The 27,098-nt window shown below is 32.4% G+C and overlaps 1 protein-coding gene across 2 annotated transcripts in view; it reads right to left on the bottom strand.

Annotated features, from left to right (window-relative positions):
• GRIK2 (glutamate ionotropic receptor kainate type subunit 2) overlaps positions 1 to 27,098 on the bottom strand; it is an 822,997-nt gene that overhangs the window by 290,849 nt on the left and 505,050 nt on the right. For both annotated transcript variants that reach the window (XM_051997449.1, XM_051997450.1), the window contains one exon: positions 17,802 to 17,915. In XM_051997449.1, coding sequence (XP_051853409.1) covers positions 17,802 to 17,915 — 114 coding nt within the window. The remainder of the gene's footprint in view (positions 1 to 17,801; positions 17,916 to 27,098) is intronic.

The following is a 27,098-nucleotide window of genomic DNA, read 5'->3' as shown; positions in this document are numbered from 1 at the left end:
AGTTTAGAATCATTGACATCAAATATATTTGAAATTTCCCAATTCAGGTAGTTATGTAGTATTGCCATTCTACTACCTCTATTTCTATTCTCCTTGGCACGGTTTAAAAAAATAAAACTTCAATTTAGGAATTCTTGCTGAATTTTGTATTTGGCAATTACCATATGCTATTTTGTTTCCAGTTTCCATCTTCAGAGAGGGAAATGGAGCATAACAATTTAAGAACTATTTGAAATACAATTTTTCAGGTCCCAAAGATGGAGGAGATCGAGATTGGATTTAGAGAGCTGACAAATAATTAGAAAGATAAGAAATCACAGAAATACTACTAAAACTGGCTGTATTATGAATTAAAAAGAAAAAGAAGTCAGAATGGATCAGCTCATAATTTCATACTGCATTTCTTCAAAAGTACTTTTTAAAGCAAAACAATTGTGTTATATATGTGAAGGTATCCTTGGGAAAAAGAAGACCAAGGTAAGAAAACATTGATGTATGAATTAAAGGAATCAGAGAAAGGAAAAAAGTACCAACATGAATCTGCACCACTTAGAATTATATCTGAAAGGTAATCATTAAGATCTTAATATATTGAGATTTTTTTTCCCCTTTAAGTATGTGACAATTCTTTTCAGTCTCCCCATAAAATCACAATAATTACCAATTTGAGAAAGTACCTCTATCTGCATAAATTAAATGCTTTCTTGATGCAAGTTTATCATACTTGGTATCTTCTCCACTCCTTTCTACAAGAGAGAATTGAGTGGGATACTTCCACAGAAATACCTACAATGACTGGTTCATTCATCAGTTAATCTGCAGATATGCATTAAATATGTTCTATGCTTGGCCTGATTCTAGGCTCTGGGGATATTAATAGAAAAAAGAAATGAAATAATCCCTGCACTCCAGCAGGCTACATTCTTAAGATTGATTACAAACATGTGAAGAATGAATGAGTAAATGGATGAATAAAAATTTATTAAGCCATTAATATGTGCAAAATAATGAAGATGCAAAAAAATTAAAATAATCTTTGTTTTGAAGGATCATACATTCTAATGGGGAATATAACACTTATGGAAGAAACATGGTGAAGTAGACTAGGCCAAGAATCAGGAAGAACTAGGTTCAAACCCAGTATCAAGATATTTCTTAGCAGTATGACCCTGGACAAGCCACTTAACCACTGTCTGCTTCAGATTCTCAATTGTAAAATAGAAATAATAATAACACCTAACTCATAGGATTATGTCAAATAGATGATATATAGAAACTTAGTACAGTGCCTACACATAATAGGTGCTTGACAAATACATGTTTCCTTTCTACTCATGATTAATTTGCTCACAAAGGCAGTGAATAATCATTTCTTAAATGCCTAGCATGTGTCAAGTACTGAGCTAAGCAAGCACCTACAGTGTATTAAGTACTGGGTAATAAAACATTAACAATCTCTGCTCTCAAGGAGTTCACAATTCTCCAAAGTGGTTTACTTATTTTCCAATACAAAGGAATATTCATATTTGGTGAAAAGATAGGAAAGGTGTGTGTGTGTGTACATGTGTGTGTAAGAAGGAAATTAAGCCACCACTATACACTTTTTAAACAGAAACAAAGCTTGGACAATGGGCATTTTTCTATATGGTAATAACACACCTTTCTGCAAGGTCCAAGATTGAATTTTAGAATTAATTGTAGTTCAGATGCCTGTTTGTATTGTTTATTTTATGGTCATATATCCCTCATCCTAGTGATTCAGTACCTTCAAAAGCCATTATTCAAATCTTGTTTCCTATTCTTTATTGCCTAATCCCTAATTTTCATTTACGACAAGTCAATCATGTGAAGCTATTCATACACTTTACTATGCTCTCTGGAATACCTATTCAATAGTCAACAAATTTGCTTCCATTTTAAATCTTTTACTTCCTTTCATCTTCTGATTCTCACTGAGACAACTCAGTCCAGATGGCATAGCCTCCTTTTCAAGCACTGACTGCCTTTTCATTCATTTTCTAGATTCAGATAAGGAGGGGAGGACTCGGAATACTACTTGTTTCCCATTATCACCAGATTTTCTTGTTACTACTATCTCTTGAGGTTCACATGATCTATATATACCACCCAATCAAAACTGTGCTAGCTATTATCACACCACACTTATTCTAGCAGAATCCCCTTCTTTCCTCAGTGAGTTCACTGCGTTATTATTTCTCTCCTCCTCAACAAAGTCAACTAAAGGACTTCAATATACATATTAATGTTCTATCAACCATCTTAACCTCACAAGTCTTCAATTTATTCATTTCCAATGACCTATTCACCTTTCTCACTTAAGCCATATTCAAAAATGATCGCATCCTTCATCTTGTCATCACTCACAAATGCATTACTTCCAAGTTCATGAACTCTGAAATTCCTATATCTGATCATAATCTATTATCATTCCACTTCTCCCTTTGCTCTGTAACCCCACTTCATCTATAGCATGACCCTCAGTCAATTCTTTCTCAGGAGATTACATGTGCATTAGTTTCAGTTCAATGTTATACTGGCCTTTGTTTTTTAATATCTTGCCCCTTTATCTTATTGTTGAATTTGTGCTGTAAAGTCTCAGCCTTAGATCATTCCCACCATATGCTAACTTCACTTCTATACATATCCTGCTAAAAGAATCAAAAAGAAATTATGAAACTGTTCTGACTGGATACACTATGGACTTATAAAATCTCAACTGAGCCCTCACTGCTGCAAAGTAATATCCTTATGCCTTCTTTATCAAATACCCTTCCTAGTTACCATAGAAATTTTTCCAAATCTTTTCATCTTTGCTCAAACCTCTCTTGAGTACCTCAGCTTCCGACTTTCTTAGCTCAGAATCTTGGCTCATATTTGACTGAAAAACAAGGAGGTCATTTATTTCTAACTTCGCCTTCTCTCCTTATCTCCCCATTGTCCAGTTGCCTTTTATCATTAACTCCACCTTCCCTCCTGTCTCACATAAAGAGGTCCTTTCCTTGCCAAGGCAAACTTTTCTACATGTGCTCAAGTGATTTCTGCTCAGCTCATCTTGTCCAGCAGATTTTACTTTTGAAAAATTCAAATACATTATTTATTTCCACTTTCTTCCCTCTCACTACCTTATTTACTCTTTGTAGAGTTTCAAATGTTTTCATTCACCCCAAACTGCTCCCTCCAAAATTATTAAGGACTTTTTAATTGTCCAATCTAATGTTTTTTTTTTTCAATTCACAATCTCAATGACCTCTCTCCAGCCTTTAAAATTGTCTATTGCTTGCTTCTCCTTGATATTCTAATCTTTCCTGATTTTTGTGACTATTCTGTCCTAATTCTCCTCCTATCTGACTGTTCACCAGTTTTGTTTTGGTTTTTGCTACATTTACATTGAACTCAGAGTAGTTCTCAGGGTCCCACAGTGTTCTGTTGAATTGCTTATCTTCCTCTATACTATTTTACTTGGTAATAATCCCTGTGGATTTAAATCTCATTTTCAAATTGATGAATCTAAAATTTGCTTATTCTTTCCTAACTTCTCTGATGACCTCCCACCTTCAATTATCTATTGTGCATCCTGGACTAGATGTCCCATAGATATCTTAGCTTCAACATGTACAAAACTGAATCCATTAATTCTCTTCCCAAAGTCGCCTTGTTTTTTCCTTGTTTTTCTTGTGTTCATATGTCAATTTAATTTAGGTCTTACTGAGTATATTTCTTTTAATATATTTAGAAACTTACTACATATATATGTATATGGAAGAATGAAGGAATTACTGCATACAATCACAGATACATGAATACTCATACACATCTGTATATGCATCTGTATACATACACATGGAAATATCAAGGCACCAGGAATGGCATTGCTTCCAAGACCGCTTGCACCTACTCTTCAACCAGGTCTCTACAATCACCATCTAGGGGAGCAGTCATTGTAGACAAGAAGGTTACCATTACAATCTACTACAAGCTACTACAATTACAAACATGTGGGTCTTTTCCCCTTTTTTATCCTATCTATACACATACATATATTTATATGCATATATGTATATGTGTATATATATATATATATACACATACACAAAAATATACACATGCATATGCATACATGTATTGACACATATCTATATATGCACACATATATATGGAGCTAGAGAAAATACATGAAACATTAAAATCATAGAACTTTTGAAGTAATGAAAAAATATTGTTAATTAACCAACTATTCAAAATATGAATAACCAAAACTGAAATACAAAGTCTTATGTGGAAGAATTTTTAATGGAAGAAACTTTCTTAATTATAAAATCATATAAAATATTTTTTACTGCACCTGCAATTTGATCATGTATTTTTCATTCAATTCAAGTAACTATAAACTCAGAAGGAAATGATAATTTTAGGTTTAAATTGCATATTTGTAATTTTGTTTCTATATTTATTGTATGATTCAAATGTTATTATTAAGGTGAATATGTTACATATATGTATATGTTTAAATAGTTTTATATCACTGTTTTGTATAGAGATAAGTTAAAACCTTGATTTATAGACATAAATGATTGACTAATTTTATTACTACTCAAATATTCAAACCCTAAGCCCTTCCAGTCCTTTTCACTGCCATCACATCTTCATGTCTGTCATTTCTATCCTATAGGAAAATATTTTCAAAAACCTTAGAATATCTAATATATACTTTTTTCAATCTATACTGAAATTCATTTTTTTACTCAAGTAGAAAGACTCAAAGGGATAATTAGCAAAATATTTGTCTGATGTCAACCACAATTGATATTACAAGGAATAAAATTATTTTTAATGCTCATACAATGAAGATGTAGCATGAAATAACTAAGATATTTGGGTCTGGTTTTAGAACCAGAAGACTTGGTGCTGAGTCTTCCCTCTGCTACTTACTGGATGAAATTGAATAAATTAATGAATCTCTCTTGGCCTTAATTTCCTCATCTGAGAAATAACAAGTTTGGATTGCTCTAGAATATGATGGAAAGAATACAAAGTATGGAATCAGAATTTGATTTCAAATCTCCATTCTGTAATTTGTTGCCTATGCAATCAAGGGGTTGCACAAGTTTATTTCTGAGGTCCCTTTTAGCTCTTTAATTATAGGATTATAACAATTATCCTTGGTCTTCTCATCGATAACTGTGAAGTTTGGATTAGATAATATAGAAGATCTTTCTTTTTATAAATGTTCTGCTTTTCTTAGTGAATAGTAAAGAATTTTACTGCTCATTACAGATATTGTGCATTTATATTTTGGGTCATCAAAGTAATTCTTTCACAAATATTTCATTTGACAAATGAGGGAATTTGATTTTATTATTGCCGAAATAACACTGAAGCTATCTATATATTTTGAGGTGCTTCCCAGTATGCTTTTCTGTGTAACAACTGTTTTTTTGGTACATTAAAATAATTAGTTAGTACCTCATTAAAGCTTGGGCTTTTTTTTTCCCTTTACCACTGTCACAGTGTTATATAAAATCCTGAGAAATGCACAGAAGCCTAAATAGATTTTTATTGAAAGGAAAGGCCTTTTATTTAAATAAAAGTCCCAGCCATATGAAATGGTAATAAAAATGCTATTGCATAAGCAACCTACTAGCTAATGAAAAGGGAGATGGAGTATCTTATTACATCATTTAATAGGAAAGATATGCTTACTTTTATTTTGTTTAGCCTCAATTATTCTATGGAAAATTCTGATTTTATTATTAGTTATGGTTTCAGAACTAAGGAATGTCTATAGAATTGCCATTATTGTCCCAGAGAGTTTTGGTCTTTCACCAGAAAGACCAGCCATACTCTGTCAGAAGAAGTTTGAAGGCTGCCATTTCTAATTAACATTTATGTCAAATGCATGGAGTGCACAATGGGTTATCACAATTGGAAGTCAGAATGCCAGGAGGGAAAAGTGAAAAAGCCTAGCAGCAACCATCAAAACTATTTAATGTCTTCCTTAGACCCTCAACAGAACAAATTATGGAGGATGGATTTGCAAAAAAAGAACTTGCAAAAGGAGTGGGAAGGTCAAAAATTAGAAAAGGAAAATACTCCATAAAAGTATATTGTATTAGTCTTTGGCTAAGAAAACAAAATGTATTTCTTAACTTCCTTAAAATATTCAGAAGACAATTTGATCTGACCTTTCTGGTAAATGAATCTTTACCATTATATTTCTGAAGCCATGAAATCAAAGTTCAGCTCCCCTGCAGGGCAATGCTTCACTCTACTACACCTTTAAATAAAACATGTTTATTATTTAATTTTCTTCTATCCAGAATCTAAATTTATTGAGTAGCATCTCAGAAAAGCTTTCTTACATATAATACATTGCCAACTATATTAAGCTGGTTTCAGATCCCATCTTGGATGATTATTATGTGTGTGATACCCAGAAAATCACTTATCCTACCTGGACCTCGTCTATAAAATAAGGTGGTTGGCTTAAATGGCCTATGAGATCCCTACTTAATTTATCTCTGTGATCCTGCAAAAAGGTAGAATCTAGGATTTGCCCAATGTGCAAAGAATATTTCTCTTTATTAACTTATTTTTAGACCAAGCAAAATTGTTTGTTGTTAGTCTATAACTTTTAAAAATATTTCCTTGGATTTGGGAGAAATATCTATTCATATGTTATTAAATGTACTACCAATTATCTGAATCTGTAGGAAGTCCTTCAGAGGCCATTACTGAGACTTCCAAGGATAAGAATTAAAATTGGTTCAGTTGTACTGGGCATCCATATATTACTTTGTACATCTAGAAGACAAATGGAATAGTGGTGACAGTAGAAAAAGAATATGATATTGTCCAGTTAGCCACTTTACTTAGAAGTCATAAGTAGATTATACGGTTCCTGGGTTTTAGTAGATATAGCCTTTTGTGCTACTAAATCACCCAGGTGCCTGGATTATCACTGATGTTGGTTGTTTTGAGCCCTCTTTGCAAATGGTGACATTTTGGCTATTTTATTTTCATTTTTCCCAATGAAGAGGAAAAGAGAGTGAAGTTGAAACTCCAATCAGACAAGGATGCCATTTGATAGTATTTCCTGTTAAAGATTGTTTGATGGGAAAGTCATAACTATTATGCAAACTCCAATCTCCTTTTTAGCCACATATTTAATTTAACTACTACTTTCCCTGGACAATCAAAAGCTGATTACATTGAAGTTATTGGCACCGATTCTATTTACAAGTTTGCAATGGGGAACTTATTATTTCCCTTTCCAGCTTTATCATCAAAGTCAGTAGAACTCATAATCTTCCTTCATATCAAATTTATGTTTAACATCATCTTAAAAACTAATCTGCTCACTTCAAGGCCTAATCTAGCACTGAGTTCACAATTCTTTCTCCAGATTTCTCAGACAAAACCTCCTTCTTTCCTGCACATCCTCAGTCTAGACCCTAATTATTTCAAGCATCATAGCTGCTACCCTGTCATTTTATTTTTCTATATTATATGTATAATAATAATTCCATTCCCTTGTATCATATTGATCATGTTTATTTAAAGAATCCCTGATTGCCTCTTAAATCAAATAAAATTAATCCCCTCCATATAAACACCTCAATCATTTTTTACATCACTTCTTTAAAACTCAATACTTCACCTTCTCCATGAAACCTTTCCAATTTAGCCATTTCTTTGTTTATTCATGCATTCAACAATATCTGAATGCTTATGAAGTAAAAACTATTTCATTTTAAGTACTTTATCAAATCTGAAGTATATGTATATATCTCTATAATAATGGTACATGCATATATTAATTATAATATTTTCATTTATATTCATATGTATTTGATTGTCTTATCCTACCATTATGTTACAATTTCCCAAAAAACAGGGGATTGGTTTTTTTCCTACTTCTATCACATAGTATAGTTATTTGCATATGGTTTGTGACCAATAAATATTGAGTGATAAAAATATTTAGGTTTCTTGAGCCGTGTACTTCTTATAAAAAATTAGTCACCAAATATTAGACTATATTTTCTTCCCCAAGGGTTTCTTTCCCTTGGGAAAGGTAAACAAAAGAAAATCCATGGAAATCTAATCAACCTAAAAACCTAAAAAAAAGATTTAAAAACCCTAAAATTTAGCCCAAGAGTCCCAAAATATCTAAAACTGCAAAACTGGGACTTTTTAATCTCCAGTCATCCTGATCTATATTTCTCACTGGATTCCAATGGCTCTGAAGGAAAAAGTAAGGATGATGATTTTGCAAAAACTTCTCATTTAAATCTAATTCATTTGCATGTCATGGCATTATCTCCCTGATGTACATGATTTTTAAGAATGCAAAAACAAACAATAACAATGACAAAAAAATTCTTGCATTCTTTTGAAGTACTTATATTTCTGTATAGTCTCATTCATTCTAATTTAATTCAATGTGTTTGAAGATCCTTCACAAGCATATTAGTATGCTAAGGGTATACTTTAATAAGGCACTGCTCCTGCCCTATTAAGCTTACATTCTTGTATGGAGATATGTCAGTGCAGCTCTTTAGTATTTCTAGGATTTATAACTTTATCAATACAAAATGGATATTAACTCCATGAGGAAGATCACACCACTACTACAATTCATTTTTTTAGTTGCCATAGAAAAACAAAAATCATCACCATAAGACTGAACCAACTCAGAGGCTGACGAATACTGAAACTAAAAATTATAAGAGAAAGAAGGGAAAATGATAGAACATAGTTCATTAACTATATATTCTATTCATTTCTGCCATTCTCTCAGACTGGATATTTGGAGCCTATCTTAATTCTTCCATTTCTTTAATCTAATTTGGTCTAAATTACAAGCAAATTTTATAAATGTCTCTCAGCTTCTCTTTTTCTTCTACATTTTCAAATCTAGTATTCAGATCCTATCTCTAATGATATCAAGTAATGACAAAACACTCTGAGATTGCCTCATTTCTTTTTAATCCACTCTATACATTGCTGTCAGATTAATCCTTATAAAGCAACATTTCTATGATGTCACTGCTTCCCTTAATAAATATCTACAATGGCTCCTCATTTCCTCCTACATTAAGACTTGACTCTTCTGTCTAGTTTTCAGGCTCTCATATCATTTGACACTACCTTTACCACCCAACTGTTTTTGTTTATTATTTCTCTACTCTAATTATGTCCAACTAAATTGAGGCCTCTGTCAGCTCAGGTAAACTATGGCATGTAACTTCAAGTCCTCTGGGCTTCAATTTCATCACTTAAAAAATCAAGAATTGGGATGGAGAACCTTTGAAGCCCTGTTAGCTACCTAAAGATTCAAATTATCTGCTACTGACTATTGAGTCAGTAAGTCTCCTTTAGACCACTATAGCTCTGTTCATGTTATTCCTCCATATGAATAACTCTTAGTATTACAAGATTCTATTTTTATGCTGTTCCTTCCTCCATAATAACTATTCATTTAAGTCTTTTGTTGTTGTTATTCAGTTGTTTCAGTTATGCCCATCTCTTTCTGATCCCTATTAGATGGTTTTTTGGCAAACATACCATAATGGTTTGCCATTTCCTTCTCCAGCTCATTTTATAAATGAAGAAATTGATGTAAATAGGTTAAATGACTTGTCCAGGGTCACACAACAAGGTAGTGTATGAAGCTAGATTTGAAATATTAGTCTTCTTGACTCCAGGCTAGCATTCTATCTACTGCATCTCCTAGTTGCCCATTAAGCCCTTTATTATTGCCATTTTATGGTAATTAATACCCCAGTGCTTGGTTTTCCTATCTCTGAGTAAGCTATGTAAGAAGTTTTCAATTTACAAAGACTCTAATAAGATCTAATATTCCTTCTATAAATCTGAAATTGAGATTTCATTTAAAATGTTCTCAATAAAACAATATTATAAATGATCTCCAATTTATCATTTCTGTTTCTTGTTTGTAAAGTTTGATTGCTTATCTCTCGTCTCCCCCATTAGACTGTAAGTTCCTTGAAAGACTGTCTTTTGCCTTTTTTGGTATCCTAAATGTTTACCACAGTACCTGGAATATTTTAGGAGCTTAATAAATGTTTATTGACTGGTTTGATTTTTCAGATAGTGAATAAAGTTTTATTTTACTTATTTTGTAGGTGGAATCATAAGTGTTTAGAGTTGGAAGGAATGTCAGTGATCATTTAATTCAAATGTATTCTCCTCTCCAGATAATCAAACCAAAGCTCAGAAAAAGAAAAAAAAAAAAAAAGAATTCCTGGGCTAGGATTTCAAGCCAGTTAGCTACAGAGCTCAGTTTAAAATTTGAATTTCCCATCTCATAGTTAGTACTCTTTGCATTACTCCATGTCATTACACTCTTTTAGTGTAAGATAGTAAATATAATACTGTTGTATTATTTTTTTATCAAACAACACATGACAACATATTAAAAATTGAATAAGTATATGCATATATGTAAATAATCTATTTTGAATGTGATTGAGGAAAAAATGTAATTAATTAAGAAGATAAATAGATAATTTTGTTGTGATACTGAAAAGAACTTAGATACATTTAAGAATGTTAGAGGCTGGTGACTGATTGTATATTTTCTTATTCCATTTTGACACATATCTAGGAAAACGAAACCCATGTGGCATAATTAAGATTGTTTTTTGGCTCACAAAAGGGACAACAGGAAGAAAAGAAAAAAAAAACTTAACAAGAGTTAAGAGAGATGGAGAAGAAATGGAGTTAAAAATGTTTGTCAAAATAAATTGCCAAGAATTAACTGAGTTATAAGCCATTCAAGACAGAGGAAGATGGCAAAGACTGATTACTCCTTAGAGGACAGTATGAAAGGATAGGGAAGTTAAATCAGAAAGCTAACTTCCCTAACCATAACTGAGTCTAGGAAAATTTGGTTGCTGCTTGGAATAAGACATATTAGGAAGATTGGACGTTCAGAATTAAGAGCAGAGTATCTTTGAAAAAATGGAAAGAGGAAAATATTGTGAAATAATCTTTTCAATGAAACATTAGTAAATAAGAAGTTAATATATTTATTGTCACTTCTTATTGGCTCTACAATACAATTTATACCAATATTTCCCAAATTAAATTAGCTATTGAACACTTTGTGACTTAACATTTCATTTCCTGACAAAGTCCACAAAGGTTCTTTAAATAAGCTAGAGGGTATGGAATGCCCCAGAAAAAAAAAAAAAGAGTAATAAAATTGTGAAGCATTAAAGGGAAAAATTAAACTTATTTTCATAATAAAATATAATGTATTAAATTTTGATGGAAATATAATTTATGCTTAATATTTTAGATGAGCAGTTCTTAACCTGGAGTATATAAATTTTAAATATACATTAGATTATTTATTTTATTATAATTATGTCTGTAAATTATTAATTTTAATTGCTTAAATTAATTATCTTATTATACTTGTTTTTTTTTGTAATACTATGTATTTTTTAGATTTAAAATCATTATTTTAAGAAGGGATCCAAATTGCTTCACCAAATTTCCAAAGGAACATCAATGCCGTAATTCAAATAAAAATGTTAAAAACCCCACTTTAAAAGGTAAAAAGAACTTGGATTCTATGAAATATTCTTTAGGAATTTATGCCTTAAGGAATCTGAAAAGAAATGGGGATGTTAGGAGAGGGAAATATACTTAATGACACAGGACCACGATGTAATTTTGATATATAACTTCAGATTATTCCACAAGAGGTTGATATCACAATACTCTGATAATAAATGAAGTATCAATACCAAGACTTGCATTAGAAATTATGCCTTGATGGATCTCCTTTTTAAAGATATATAAACAGCTTCAGAAGACAAAATTAAGATGGATGGGGGGGAGAGGAATATTGAAAGATTCATTGTTACTGTTTTGTCCAGTCTTCCTTCTTTTCATCGTTGAGAGTTTTTCTTTTCCCCCAGTTATATAAGTGTAGATGTGTAGTAGGTCGATAGGTATGATGACAAAATGTCAATTAACTTAATGAATTGAACTGAATGGATGGTGGGGGTGGAAAAGTGTGTGCTTGTGAGATTGTGGGTGGATGGAGATGGAAATTTCCCCACTGAGTTAAGTGCAGGGCTATACTGCTTGACAGGTGCAAGCACATTTGTTACATTCAAAAAGCCACAGGAAAGAAACTACCTCCTCCAGAGAAACAGACTTCAGTAACAAAGTTACTAAGGAATTTGCACACCAAAGTGCCACTAGAAGGGGGAAATATAAATAAAATTCAGCATTGAAAGTAGCACTGACTAATCCTTTTAAGGGATAAAAATCAATTGTTACATAGGGAGGCAGAATCAAAAGCACTCAATATATAAGGACAGCCCTAGTGGTTTTTGTTATTGTTTTTGTATGGAGGAAGGGAAATGGAGGACATGAGAAATAACTGAACCCCCCCCAAAAAAAATATACTCACTAGTATTACAATTTAAGTGTCATTCAGCTCACCTCAAAGTCATACCCTTTGGTGGATCTAAAGAACCAGAGGATAACTAAATAAAGACCAGAAGGAAACCTCAGAAATCATTTAAACTTATTGCCCTCATTGTCAAAATGAGTATTTCAACAGATTGTTTCCCAGATTCTGTATTTATGTCATTAAATATGTTTTGAAAAAACAAAAAGAAAAGAAAACCACTCTGCAAAGTTTTGTTGCATATTATAAACACACACATATTTCGTTGCTTAATATAATGAACATTTTTGTACCAGTAACAAAAGAAGCTAGAAACATAATTTTGAGTAAATGGCTATACTATTGCCATCATGCTAAAAACGTGGAAAAAAGGCAAATTAATCTCAGTTGAACATGGGGCTTTATAGACAATCATTTTCTCAGATCATAACAAGGTTGAGAAGGTAGGGCCTCTCTAAGAGACCATAAATACATACTTTGTGGATATCCCAAGCTCATAGACATTCTAATGGTTATATAAGTATATTAGTTGCTCAATACTCCTCAGCCATAATTAAGGTAACTAGCAAGAAGCTCTATACCTAGATATTATTACTTTTTTTTATATTCATGCCTCTCTGAATTATAGATTCAACCAGTATGAACAAAAAGGATTGAAAGCAAATGATGCCATACAGATTTTGTGTTTGGTTGATGAGAATCAGTTATATCCTGTGGAATTTATATAAAATCTGAAACAAGTTTGAAATCCAGCATTCCAGTAGCAGGCAAACCTAGTGGTGAACCATCTTTAACTGAGTCAATGAAATGATTTGCGGGACAAGCAAGTATTAAACTCCTCTCTCCTTGAAAAGAAAATAACCTTGTGAACTCAGAAATAACAGAAGATGTGGGCTTCTCATAGATTTCAGTAGAAATGTCCCTATAATGCAATAGCTAACGATAGCATTTGCATCAAGAGCTAAGGACAAACTAGACATACCAAGGAAAGTAACTTTGAGACCCTAGATAGGCACCGAACCTTAAGTTCATCAAAGAATTACACATACTGAAAATGGAACATCATGAAGACTCTACAAATGGAGAAAAGGACTTCCAGAAATCAGTAGCTATGATCTACCTTTTTACTAATTGTCTCCTAAGATCTAGCATGTGCAAGGAGAGAGCGCATCCCAGATTGAAAAAGCATTTCTATCTGCTGTTTTTAATATACCAAAGTAAATACTCCTTTCTAAAAAAGTATTAACTCTGATTGACTAAATGAATCAGTGCTTTAATTGATACTAGACCAGATTGAGCCTTATGAGTAATAGGATCATCCCTTGAATCTTTTGGGAAGAATTAATAGCTACCTTTTAGATACCCAAGCAAGTGGAAATTGCAGGAAGTAAGCCAGGAAGGGAAATGAAATATTACCCCCAAAAGTTTCCTTAATTATTATTTGTTCAAGTCTTCTTAGAAAATATTTTAATTTGATGATGTATGTTATGTATGTTCCAAGAGAAGTGAAGGGAGGGAAGAAAGGTTCATGCCATTTCATGATGCATTTTTATCAAGTCATGTTGCGATACACTTTTGAAAATAAAGTGGCTATTATATTGGAGGAAAAGGGAAAAGAGAAGTAAGTATCAGAAAGCATTGGAAAATTGTAGCTGGTTGGCCACATTTGGGAGCCTGATTATAAAAAATTAGTTGCCAATTTGGAAGAGTAATTTGGTTTTAAGTGAAAATGGGATGAAAAGTAGAATGATAAAGGTTCCAGGGCATCTGAGCAGCTGTGGAATGAACAGTTGTACATATTAAAGGCATAGTGCAGATTTTCTCCAACTCACCACTTTGGCCATGATGACTTAATGGTATTTCAAGGCACCTGATTTGAAAAGCACTTAATTAAAAGAATTAGTTTTCAACCAAGATAAAACTTGGGCCAGGAAATAAAAATGATAGTAAATTGTTATCGTAGGCTTTTTCTACATATGGCTATTGAAACAATTATTTTTTCCCTTAGTAATTATTCAATTTAACTTAAAATTCGTTACAACCTACTTATAAGACGCTATGTGAAATGTCAATCAAAAATGCTAATATAATTGACATCATTCTACATCTGGAGTATTATCTTCAATTTTGTAAACTGAATTTTGGAAAGATATAGATGAACTACAGAGCAACCAGAAAAGGATAAATAAACAAGATTTGTTGTGGTTATTATTTATCCTTTGTTCTTGAGGAGGACCTCAAGTGAATTGTATTTAAATAAGGCATAGTTGCATGAAGTTGTCTTCCTGAGTCAGGACAACTGGTGATGGCCTGGAATGCAATGGATGACTGGTGTCTCAGATGTCTGACTAAGCTCTAAATGCTGCACAGAGCTTGTGTCAATCACCTTCATGGCAGTTGAAACAAATTGTTCTCATCTATCTACTCCACTAGGAAGTCTTAATGCGCTTAAGGTAAACATCTTCCTAACTCCTAAATAGGTTTGAGACCTGTCAGTTACCTTTATCATAGTTCAGCCAGTCTGCTGAAATGGTTTATCGGATTGTGGCAGTTGTTCCTGCTATACCTTTGGGAGCCACAGATGAGAAATGGGTGAGTCAGGGAGACGCCAAAGTTGGACAAGTAGCTCTGAAAAGGGTTGGCAAATTCTCACACCAGAGGTCCTAGAACTCCTGAATATTAATATGAGAACTAGGGACCAAAAATAAAAACAATAAAATATTGAGGAAAAATGAAGAAGAGATGATTCATGGGGTTTATGGCACTTATCCTAAAAAAATTAGGATACTAGCATGAGAAAGTGGGATTAAACTTGTTCTCCTTTTGTGGGCAAAGCTAAAAGGGACTCAGGAAAGGAGGAGAGAGAAGATAAATATAAAATTATTATAGGAGGGAAAAAATATTTCCTAACAATTTGAAACATTCAAAAGTAGAACAAGTTACATTAGGAAATTCACTATAGTGACTTTCACTATATGTATTTTAGAAAAGTTTGGATGAACCATTTGTAATCTTTGTAATAGAATTCTCTAAGGGTTTGACTGAATTCACTCCCAACTTTGAAATAATAGGATTTTTTCCCCACTAAATTGACCAAATAAATGAGTCATCTCAGTAGCATATAAATAGGACATCAGGATAAAGAAAAGCATATAGGGAAAATAAGGCGCTATGAGCACAGTAATGCTTAGCACATTGAAGATAATGCAATATAGATTGCTTTCTTGGATCCTCAAGTAGCATAGCAGAATTTTAGTTTGAAGCATGATAGAAGAAATGCCTTTCAAAAGCAAATTGAGCTTTATAATTATTCAAATATCTAGAAGCCTCATAAATACATATTAATTTTCTCCACTCCCCATAAAAGATAAACATAAACTGACCATATTATATAATATGTAGGATAGGTAATATGTATACAATCTCTAAATAATGTATAACTATATAAACTTGTGATATATAATATAAGGTTATATTTTTGATAAATTATGAAAATTTTATACTTCATTTCATAGAGTCATAATTTCAGAATTATAAGAGATCTTAGAAGTCACCAAGTATTTATTCTGTTTCTGGACTTATCATAATTTTAGGTGCACCAGTGTTATCTTAATTTTATATATATATATATATATATATATATATATATATATATACATATATATATATACACATATACATACACATGTATATATATATATATATCTGCAAAGTTTAAAATAAAAATGAACTATGCAACTATGCAAATATCTATGAGTCTATATTATAATATTATAAAGTATACTTTTAACTTTGACATGAGGTACATAGAAAAGAAGTACATGAAACATTTCCTATCCTCAAATAACTTAAAAATTTCTGGGAACAAAATTAATATAAAACAAAAAGCCAGAAAACAATATAACACAAGATACAGATAAATGTTTGCTATAGGGAAGTAATTTCAAGTACAGTATAATAATGATATCAAATTAAATAGAAAAGGGGACCACTAAACCACGTATGAAGACCCTTAAGAGACTACACATTGACTCTAAAAACTACATATTGACATTACATATATATATATATATATATATATTTTAATTTTGTTAATTATTCCCCATTACATTTTAATCTGGTTTGGACTGTACTTGGGAATATTGCCAATTTCTTTCAACTGCTCTGCAAAAGAATCTAGAGAAGGAGGCAGTCAGTGTGAACTTGAGGAGTCATGTCTGTATGGAGATCAGAGTTCAACTGAGCATTAAAAGATGAATAAAATGTGAAAAGTGAAGACATTCTAGAAGGCAAAAACAGCACAAACATAGGCATGCAGATAGAAAAGACAACGGCATATAATGAAAGATAAAATTAGATAGATAGGTGAGGCCAGATAATATAAGGATTTAAATACTAGATGGAGAAATGTGGATTTACCACTCTAGGCAATTATCATCTCCAAGCACTGGAATGATAGAAAAAAAAATAACACAATGATTTATTTCTATCATTATCAATTCATGATTACCCAATTGGCATAAAGTTGCATTACCTGATCAAGTTTCATCATACTCAAATCTGTATATTTTGTCACATCTATGATGCTGGTATTTCTTGTCATGATTCAAAGGACAAGAAAATTCATTCAATCTGCCTTGAATAGTTACCATAAATCAAACTTACCAGTCATATAAATCTTTGTACTAGATGGCTACTTGGACATTAATCCTATATTATCACTGATTGGTTTCTAAAAATGTTAAGACCCGAGCATTAGATTTTTGTAGTAAGTAGAAAGTAATGACTATCAACTACAGAAGAGATTCTCCTTTGTCTTCAAATGAAAAAGATTAGTAAAGAAAAAATGCTTCTTCAGGATGAAAACAATTAAACCAGATCAAGGTTGAAACATAATTTCACTGGGAAAATATTGGGGAAAATGTGTTATTGACATTGACATAAATTTGTAGTAAATGAAAGCAAAACTGAAGTTCATTTCCTTGCTCTTCATTTGCCCTTATTTGTACATTTTTCCAAAGCCTCACATTGAAAAGACTGTTTTAATTCATTTTGTACAAATTTAAAGATTTCAGTTAACATATAAATCTACATTATTAATCAACAGAGGCACCACACAAATTAAAGTAATTCACATCAATGAAGCCTAACAAAATAAAAATCTGTGACTAAATTAACATTGGCTCATCTATTATACACTAATTGCTAAATAACTGTAAAATACATTGCATACCATTCATTAGTGTCCCAATTAGAATATCCTTTTCCCTCCAACTCTTATGCACATCAATATTTCTCTAAAAGGAATGTGGATATAATTACTTACCAAAATGGTAGTAACAATCAAAGAGCGATTGGATAAAGAATCTGTAATGTTGGCAGGTTTTCCCTTCTGACTTTCTGTCATGTTCAGGCCGCTGGCTGGATCCCAAGTTCCAATCTATAAAAAAGCATATGTACTTTATCAATTGTCCATCAGGCACCTAGAAGAGCATACTGTTAGAGAAAAGTTAAGACTGCCAACACTTATTATTCACCTCTGCTACATTATCTGCTGTCGCTATATTAAAGTCTACTTGTTTAAAGCATGATTCACTGCACTATGAAGTGTGTCTGTTGAAGTGTGACATTAAGGAACAAAATGATCCCCTGAATTTCTAGAGCCAGTAGAAGTACTTAAATTTCCATTCAAACTTTTATTCACCAAGATGATACTTTGGGAGTTAGATAGAAACTCATTAATAGCATATATCCTTTACTGTAACTAAATATGTTCCAATCTCATTCTAGATACATTATATAAGGTATGGGACAAAATGAAAACACGGGAGAATGTGATTAGCTATATGATTGGGCTTCAAAATGACTTTAGAATGCCTTCCTTTTTTAATACTCCAGACAAAATACTATACTGTCTCATTTTTAAAGGATCTTCAAGGAAGAGAAAGTATTCTGAAATTCTTTAATCCCTTTTGCCTACCTAATTCTATATAGTTTAAGCAAATTTTCTTGGCGTTAGATTAGGAGGCATATTCCACCTAATGTGTATATAAATTTATCTTCTTTAGTCCTCCAAGCCTAATGTCTTTCAAACTTCATTGAGGGTACTTAGCCTCCTCCTAGTTACTCAGTTTCACAATCTTGGTATTATCTTCAATTCTTCATTTGGACTTATTCCATTTATTTAATTTGTTGCCAAGTTGCTTTCACAACATCTCATATATACATATTGCCTCATCTGTAATCACACAATTGCCACCTTAATTCAGTCCCTCATTAGTACATGTCTGGATTATTGGTGGTATCCCTGCTCAAGTTTCTCCCCACTACAGTGTATTTTCCACTCAGCTATGAAGAGGACCTTCAGATCTGACCAAGTCACTCTGCTACTCCATAAAAACTAGCAGCTCTCTACAGTTTCTAAGCTAGTTTCTTTCAAGACTCAGATTAAATCCCACTTGCTTCAAGAGATATTTCTTAGCTCCTTCCCTCAGCTATAACTAGTATGCCATCTGAGACTACTTCCTTATAGCATATGTACTACTTCCTCATAGAATATGTACACAATTATATATATATATATATATATATATATATATGTGTGTGTGTGTGTATATATATATATATATACATGTATATGTGTATATATATATATATATATATGTTCATATATGTTGTCTACTCCCATTAAAATATGAAATTCTTAAAGGAGGGATTATGCTTATGCCTTTTTTTTCTATCTTCGGGGCTTACTTAGTATAATGTCCAAGTATATAAATGCTTAATGATGACTGATATGTCTGTCCTATATGCAGATTAAAAGCAATGAAAGTATCTATTATTATATAATAATGCCAACACAATGGCACCACACCAACTGGTATTATTGGCAATAATATGTGTAGTTGTTTATTATTGTTTTGAATTATTGCCACCAAAATTGGAGGAAAATGATTGAGAAGAGTGAATGTGACATGAAAAAATTAAAATAACTTCACCTTTCTACCCACCCTATCCCCAAAGTTACATGCTTATTGGATAATTGTCTAGTTTGTTTTCCACAATGGAGATAATAAATAAAAAACAAATAACTCTTCTATACAAACACACACACACACACACACACACACACACACACACACACACACAAAACAAAATCAAAAAAACAAAAAACAAAAAACCTTCATGTACCTAAGAAAGCAAATTCATAGACTGTTAAAACTAGAAGGAAACTTACACATCCCAAAGTCTAACCCCTCATTTTATTGATTAAAACAGAGAAGTTAAGTGGCTTGTGCAAAATCCTACAAATAACAAGTGAAAGGACATTTTATTTTCTTCCTCTGTACTATTTCACTTGGTGATCTCAACACCTCTGATGGATTCAATTATTATCTTTATGCTGATGACTCTAAAATCTTTTTGTTGTTCAGTCATTTTTCAATTGTGTCCAACTCTTCATGATCTCATTTGCGGTTTTTCTGGCACAGATATTAAAGTGGTTTGCTATTTCCTTCTCCAGTTCATTTTATAGATGAGGAAACTAAGGCAAACAGGATTAAGTGATTTACAGGGTGCACATCTATTAAGTGTCTGAGGTCAGATTTGTAATCAGGAAGATGAGTCTTCCTGACCCCAGGCTCAATGTTTGATCCACTGCACCACAACTGCAAATCTTATATATCTTTAATTGTGCTAACTTCCAGTCTCACATCTTCCACAGTCTATCAGATATCTTAAACTGGATAGCTTGAAGACATTTTAAACTCAACATGTATAAAACTGGAACTCACCTTTTCCCCAAAACTCTTCCTTCTTCCATTTTCTTTATTATTATCAAGGGTACTCAAGCTAACAACCTAGATGTCATAAACTTTTCACATTCTATCACTTTCTTTTACTCAATCTATTGTCATGTTGTAAAGGCACACTAAATTTATGCTCATAACATCTTATCCCTCTGTCTCTTTAGATACCACAATCTTCTTAATGCAGGTCCTCATTGCTTTATACCTGGAATCTTGCAATAGCCTACTGGCTTGTCATTCTGCCACAATTCTTTCCCAATTCCAGTCCATCCTCCCTTTAGCTGCCTAAGTGATCTTCCCAAAGTGTATATCTAACTTTGTCATCCCTATTCAATGTTACTCCCTATCACCTACAAAATAAAATAAAATATCCTCTATTTATAGTTCAAAGCCTTTCATAATCTGTCCCATCTTTTGCCATTCCAGAATTCTTACTCTTGATACCCCATTCTTCATGTACTTGGACACTGAACATCCTATTTTTCTTTACACAAGACTGTCTTCCATCTTCTGGCATTTTCCCTGGATATCCCAATCCCAATGTCTGAAATTCTTTCCTTCCTTATTTCTACTTCCTGGTTTCCCTGGCTTCCTTCAATTCTCAACTAATTATTTTTAAAGTATCCTGTAAATAGCTCGATTGCTTGTTTATATATAGTAATATATTGTCTTCCCATTTTATTGTGAGTTCCTTTACAGTAGATTCTGTTTTTTGCCCTTATTTGTATCCCCAGTGCTTAACACAATGCCTGGTATATAGGAGAAACTTAATAACTGTTTAATAACTGATGGACTCACTATGTCACATTGCTTTTCTAGTCACTGTCCTCCTTCAAAATTTGGTTATCTATTACTTTTATAATTCTTCATAGAACAGTTTCTTAATTCAAGTATACACTTTTATTACTTGCTTCTCAACCTTATTTATTCACTCTAAGCTCCAGGAATCTTTCTATGAATACAGGGGCACATATGGAGTTACACTAAGAGCTAAGAGTCTGATCAGGAGAATGGAAGAACACTGGGATTCCTATAAAGCTAAAGTTCTTATTTATGTCTACTGATATTACAGGTGTTTGCTTTTTTGTTTTATTTTGTTTTATAAAACAACACTGAATTTTATTTATTATAAATATTGAGGTTTAAAAACACAGCTCTGATTACATCATTCTAAGTCCAAAATCATCAGCCTGGTTTTCAAGACATATTTAATTTATCTTTCCAACTTTAGTTTCTAATAAATACACACACACATATATGTATATGTATATATACATATACATATATGTTATATAATTTATGTCATGTAGGCTTTGCATGTTTATATTATATTCCATATTATAATTACATATAATTTATATAATTTAATTATATAATATTTATGATACAAATATATAACATATATTAGATTATTATTTTAATCTTATAATTATTATTTAAAGAGAACAAGTCAATGTGTTACAAATTGAATAACAGCTTTATGACAGAAGTATATACTATTATGTATATTGCATATATTAGTTCCTAATCTGTAAAGTGAGCTAGAAAAAGAAATGGAAAACAACTATGGTATCTTTTCCAAGAAAACTCCAAAATGTAGTCAAAAAGAGCTGGACATAATTTAAATGACTAAACAGCAGCAACAGTACCTGACCCACTATAACACAGTGCCTCCCATTATTTTTGATAAACATAAATAAACATGACTTTTTCCTAATTCTACTTAAAATTTAGAGAGGCAATCTTTCAAATTACTCTTATTATAAAAGTTCCAGCTATTAAAAATAAAATTTTAAAAGTCTTAAGAATTTTATATCAAAAGGAATAAAAACCTATTTAAGTTTACAAAAGTATTCCAAATAAATGTTCTAGTATTTAGCACAACGGAACCCATCAAAAATTTACTTGGCACCTCATGTTAATATTAACTAACAACATCCACAGGAGGCAAAATGCAGCTTTCTGCCCCAGAACAACCTAAAACAAAGGGAGTGGGAGGAAGAAAAGAGGCTGCTCTGATTATATATTGTTTTGATTGAATGTCAGACAAAAGGATCTGTTTTGAATGAGAAGTATCAACCACTTTCACTACAACAATGCACATGTGATAAACATGAAAGCAGCTATAATGTACATGTTTATGTCAAAAAAACCAAAAAACCAAACCCTAAACACAACGTGAAGAATCAATCACAAACATGATGCAATCATTGTAATCCTTCCCTATAGCAAGCTGCCCATGACTATACAGAACACTATAAAAAGTTTTACTTAAGTATGTATTTTTTTCTATTAAAGCTGTTGCAATAGTAAGAGTGAAATCATACACTTAGAATTGTACAGAAATTCAAAGATTATCTTGTCCAATCCCTACATTAACCACGAAATCTCTCAACAAATAGTATTCAGACTCTAATTGAAAACCATGTGTAATAAGGAACTTGGGAATTTCTGAAGGCAGCTCATTCCATTTTTAAACAGCTGTCAATATTAGGTGGTTGTTCCTTATATTGAGCTAAAATCTGTAGAATTCTTCTGATAAGTCAAATAAGTACCTTTATACATATTTTAGAATAGTGATAATTAGCTTTTGGATTGGAATGAGGAATTGAAAAGATTGGAAGGATATTGATTTTGTACACTGTTCATGTACTTTATTTGTTCCTAATGTATACCTAGTGAGGTTATTGTTATCACTCCCATAAGAATAGAAGCTCTTCAAGGAAAAGAATTAATTTAACTTCTTTTTTGAACCCCCACATTTCTGAAGCACACATCAAGAACTTAATAAATTTTTGTTAGTTGATTGATTCCTTGCTTTACTTGAAAATGACAGCTCATTCTGAAAATATATTTTATTGAACATATTCACCAGTTGCATAGTTCTGGGATAAAAGTACATTTTTAAGTAGCATTGAAACATTCTAATCTATGACGAACATAGTGTTTTTGGTAACATTGAAAACATTTTAATCTATGGAATACATAGAATTACTGAACTTTAGAACTGAGAGAGAGTCATAATCCAATTTTGGAACTAAAAAAACTCAGAAGAGAAGTCTTATCCAAAGTCCAGTCACAGAATTTCTTAATGCCAACATTGGAATTAGAATCCAGGGCTGTAATTTTCATGAATAGATTAAACACAATCATTTTCATAGACATGAAAAATGTTAATATGTTCTCAACCTTTACTGTAAGAGTTGTTATTAGATGTTTGATAAATTAACCCAGATAAAAGTATCTATTTGTTCTGATTATCTGTCATCATATAAGCAATCTACTGAGAAATTTCAAAAGATGAAAGCCTATAGTCACAGAAATTGGAGTGTGATAACATTCTATTAAAAGCTATTTCTTCAAGAAAAGAAGTTAAATGGAAATCAAAACCACTGCATTCAATTTGTGTTTAGCACAAATGTGATCATCATAAAACAGCCTTAGGAACTGCAAAGGTTTCATGCTGCATATTCACTGAAGGCTGGAAAATAAATTCCCTCAAGGGCAAAAGAAAATGCAATGGACATTGTCCAGACAATTTCATTTCTCTCCAATTATAATGAATATTAAAAGCCAACTTTTAACAACATTGCAGTCCTCAGACAAGGAAGATTGTGTGGCATATAAAAGTGAACCAGCACAAATTAATTTCATAACATGTTTAGTGATGCCAAAATGAAAGAGTTTGGGCTCATCCCACTTAGTATCTATTTCATCATTTTCTTAAACAAACAAGGCTTGTCAAACTTCAAATTGAAAATTGATGACCAATATCTAGCATTTCTTTGATACTAGAACCAAGAGAAAGTTACTGAAGAGAGTTTTGGTGGTGTGTGTTACAGGTAATAAGTTAAATGAAAATTCAAAGCTTAAGAAAAAAATAATATATTGGATTATTCATATATCATTCCAGAAATAATATGGGTAGGATGTTGTAATGGGCTGAGGCTTGAGTTGATGCACTGAGGTCCCAAGCACATGAGGCTAAATAGTAATTGGACCATACTCTATTAATAGATAAGCTTGGAGAGAGAATGGCCCCCACCCACTCTTTGTGCAAGTCCTGATGTGTTGTATAGGAAATGACGATTTTGGTGGGTGGAGGCAGGGGAGTGGAAAAGGAAGGGGAGGAGAGACTTTTGGGATTGCCATTGCCACAGTTGGCTCGGCTCGCATTGCTCTCTGTTAGCTGGCTTCCTGTCGCAACTGCCTATATTTGCTATCGCAATCTTTCTTGCCTATATTTGCTATAGCAATCTTTATTCACCTCTTCACTTCAATAAATATTGAAGATTTTCCCCTTAACCTGAATTCCTGACTCCGGCTGACTTTAAATACGCGGTCATTACATTTGGCGCCATAGACTGGTTTTGGACTATCTCTTGGCTGCTGAAGAGGTGTATGTGTGACTGCTGTTTACATATTCTCCTTCTAGGACTTCTGACAATCTTTTACATCATACTGTTGATTTATATTGTTTGTTATACCGTTACTTGGGTGCATAATTCATGTTTGTTATAACACATCAAGCCTGCACTGACTGTGGGGAGAGTCATCACTAATAGTCTCTGCGCTGTTGCTATGTGCTATGTGTTCCCATGCTGATGGGTTTGTGCATAATAAGACCCTTGAGCCCAGAAACCTGCTAGCAACCCCCACTTCCCTTTGGTGCTTTTCATCTCCCTTCCTGAGATGTCAGGGAGGGCGTGATTATCTCCTTTTTAGTGCTTTCACCTCCTTTCCTGAGAAATCAGGGAGGGTGTGATCACCTCCCCTTGGGGGCTCTGACCTCCCTGAGGAGTCAGGGATGGCATGATCACCTGTGTTCTAAAACAAAAGAAAGCGGGAGATGTAATGGGCTGAGGCTTGAGTTGATGCACTGAGGTCCCAAGCACATGAGGCTAAATAGTAATTGGACCATACTCTATTAATAGATAAGCTTGGAGAGAGAATGGCCCCCACCCACTCTTTGTGCAAGTCCTGATGTGTTGTATAGGAAATGACGATTTTGGTGGGTGGAGGCAGGGGAGTGGAAAGGATGTTACTATTTCAATAATTCTTGATGTCAGATTATGATGTTAAAGTCTAAATTCAGCACTTTTGCTTTCCTTAGTGATAAATATACTATAATTTTTAAATATGAAAGTCTTTTCCATTTTTTTGCTTATTGTTCTTTTTCTATTTCATCTTAACATGCCCTCAGAATTATTACCCTAAATTAGATTGCTCATCAAATATTTTTTATCTTTTTATATTTTAAATGTATTTACTTATTTTAATACACATTGCTTTATGAATCATATTGAGAGAGAAAAATCAGAACAAAAGGAGAAAACCATAAGAGAGGGCAAAAAAAATCAGAAAAAAGGAAGTGAACACAGCATATGTTGATTTACATTCAAGCTTCATAGTTCTTTTTCTGGATGCAGATGCATCTGTCCAAAATCTATTGGGATTGCTTTAGACAACTGAATTACTAAGAAGAACCAAGTCTTTCACAATTGATCATTGCACATTCTTACCGTTACTATGTACAATGGTTCTACTTGTTTCACTCAGCATCAGTTTGTGTAAATCTTTCCAGGCCTTTCTAAAATCAGTTTGCTCATTATTTTATATAGAATCATAATATTCTATTATCTTCATATACCACAAATTGTTTAGTCATTCCCCAATTGGTAGACATCCTCTCCTTTTCCAATTTTTTGCTATCACAAAAAGAGCTGCTCCAAACATTTTTGCACATGTGGGTCCTTTTCCCTTCTTTATGATTTCCTTGGGATACAGACCCAGTAATGGCACTACTGGGTCAAATGGGTATGCACAGTTTTATATTCCTTTGGGTATAGTTCTAGATTGATCTCCAGAATGATTAGATCACCAAATATTTTTAAATTCTTTTTTAATCCACTTTGATATGTGACATAATCTCCCTTTTTCCTTCAAAGATATTACAAATGAGTTTATATTCAAATCCAGTTTTCCTTGACTATTATGGATCTTTGTTTTCAAGTAAGAAGTGTTTGCTAAGATGCTTTTCATCTTTTCATGCTATCCTGGCTATTATAATTTACTTAATTTTATTAAATTGTATGAAATGATTGAAAATAGTGTGGTTTCTAAACCCAGTGCACAATAGCTTTTGGTTACTAAAAAAACTTACTAAAAAATTGTTGACATATATCAGACTGGAGCTGATTTAATTATACACTTCAGTTTAATTGCATATATTAGTTTTACACTAATTTTGATCTTTGTTTTAAGGAATCAATGGTCTGTTCATATAAAGATAACTGATTTAGGAGAAATTCATGGATCAATAATAATTTGCTTCCTATTAAGATATAATTTGTTTCATTTTGTGGTTTTATTTAGTTTTTCATGTCTAGAATCTTCTAATTCTTTTAAAAAATATTCAGGATATATAGGAGAAAGTGTAGCATGTATAGTTTATAAATCTTTGGCCTCTCTCATTCCTTATTTTTCCTGCTTATATTCAACATATTTTATGCCACCCTCGTCTAAGCCATTTTAAAATTGAAGTTATCAAATATTTAAGTGTACATTTATTTAACTTGAAAGGTTTTATTCAACTCTTTCAGAATCTACCTTTTCATCCTCTGCTACAGATTTTGGTGCAGAAACTACAGTTTTCATAACAGTCTTTTTGCAACTATTTATCATGAGCACTGTTACACAAGATATCAAAATATTTCATGCAATTATGTTTCTTGTTACCCTTGGATGTACAATAAAAACCACTGCCAACAAGCCTTTCAAAAGAGAACCTTTAAGCCACCCTTCCATTTATTTGC

This window comes from Antechinus flavipes, chromosome 4 (assembly GCF_016432865.1).
Source record: "Antechinus flavipes isolate AdamAnt ecotype Samford, QLD, Australia chromosome 4, AdamAnt_v2, whole genome shotgun sequence".
Taxonomy (NCBI): Eukaryota; Metazoa; Chordata; class Mammalia; order Dasyuromorphia; family Dasyuridae; genus Antechinus; species Antechinus flavipes.
Note: the sequence above shows the minus strand (reverse complement) of the source record. Positions and strands in the feature narration are given on the sequence as shown.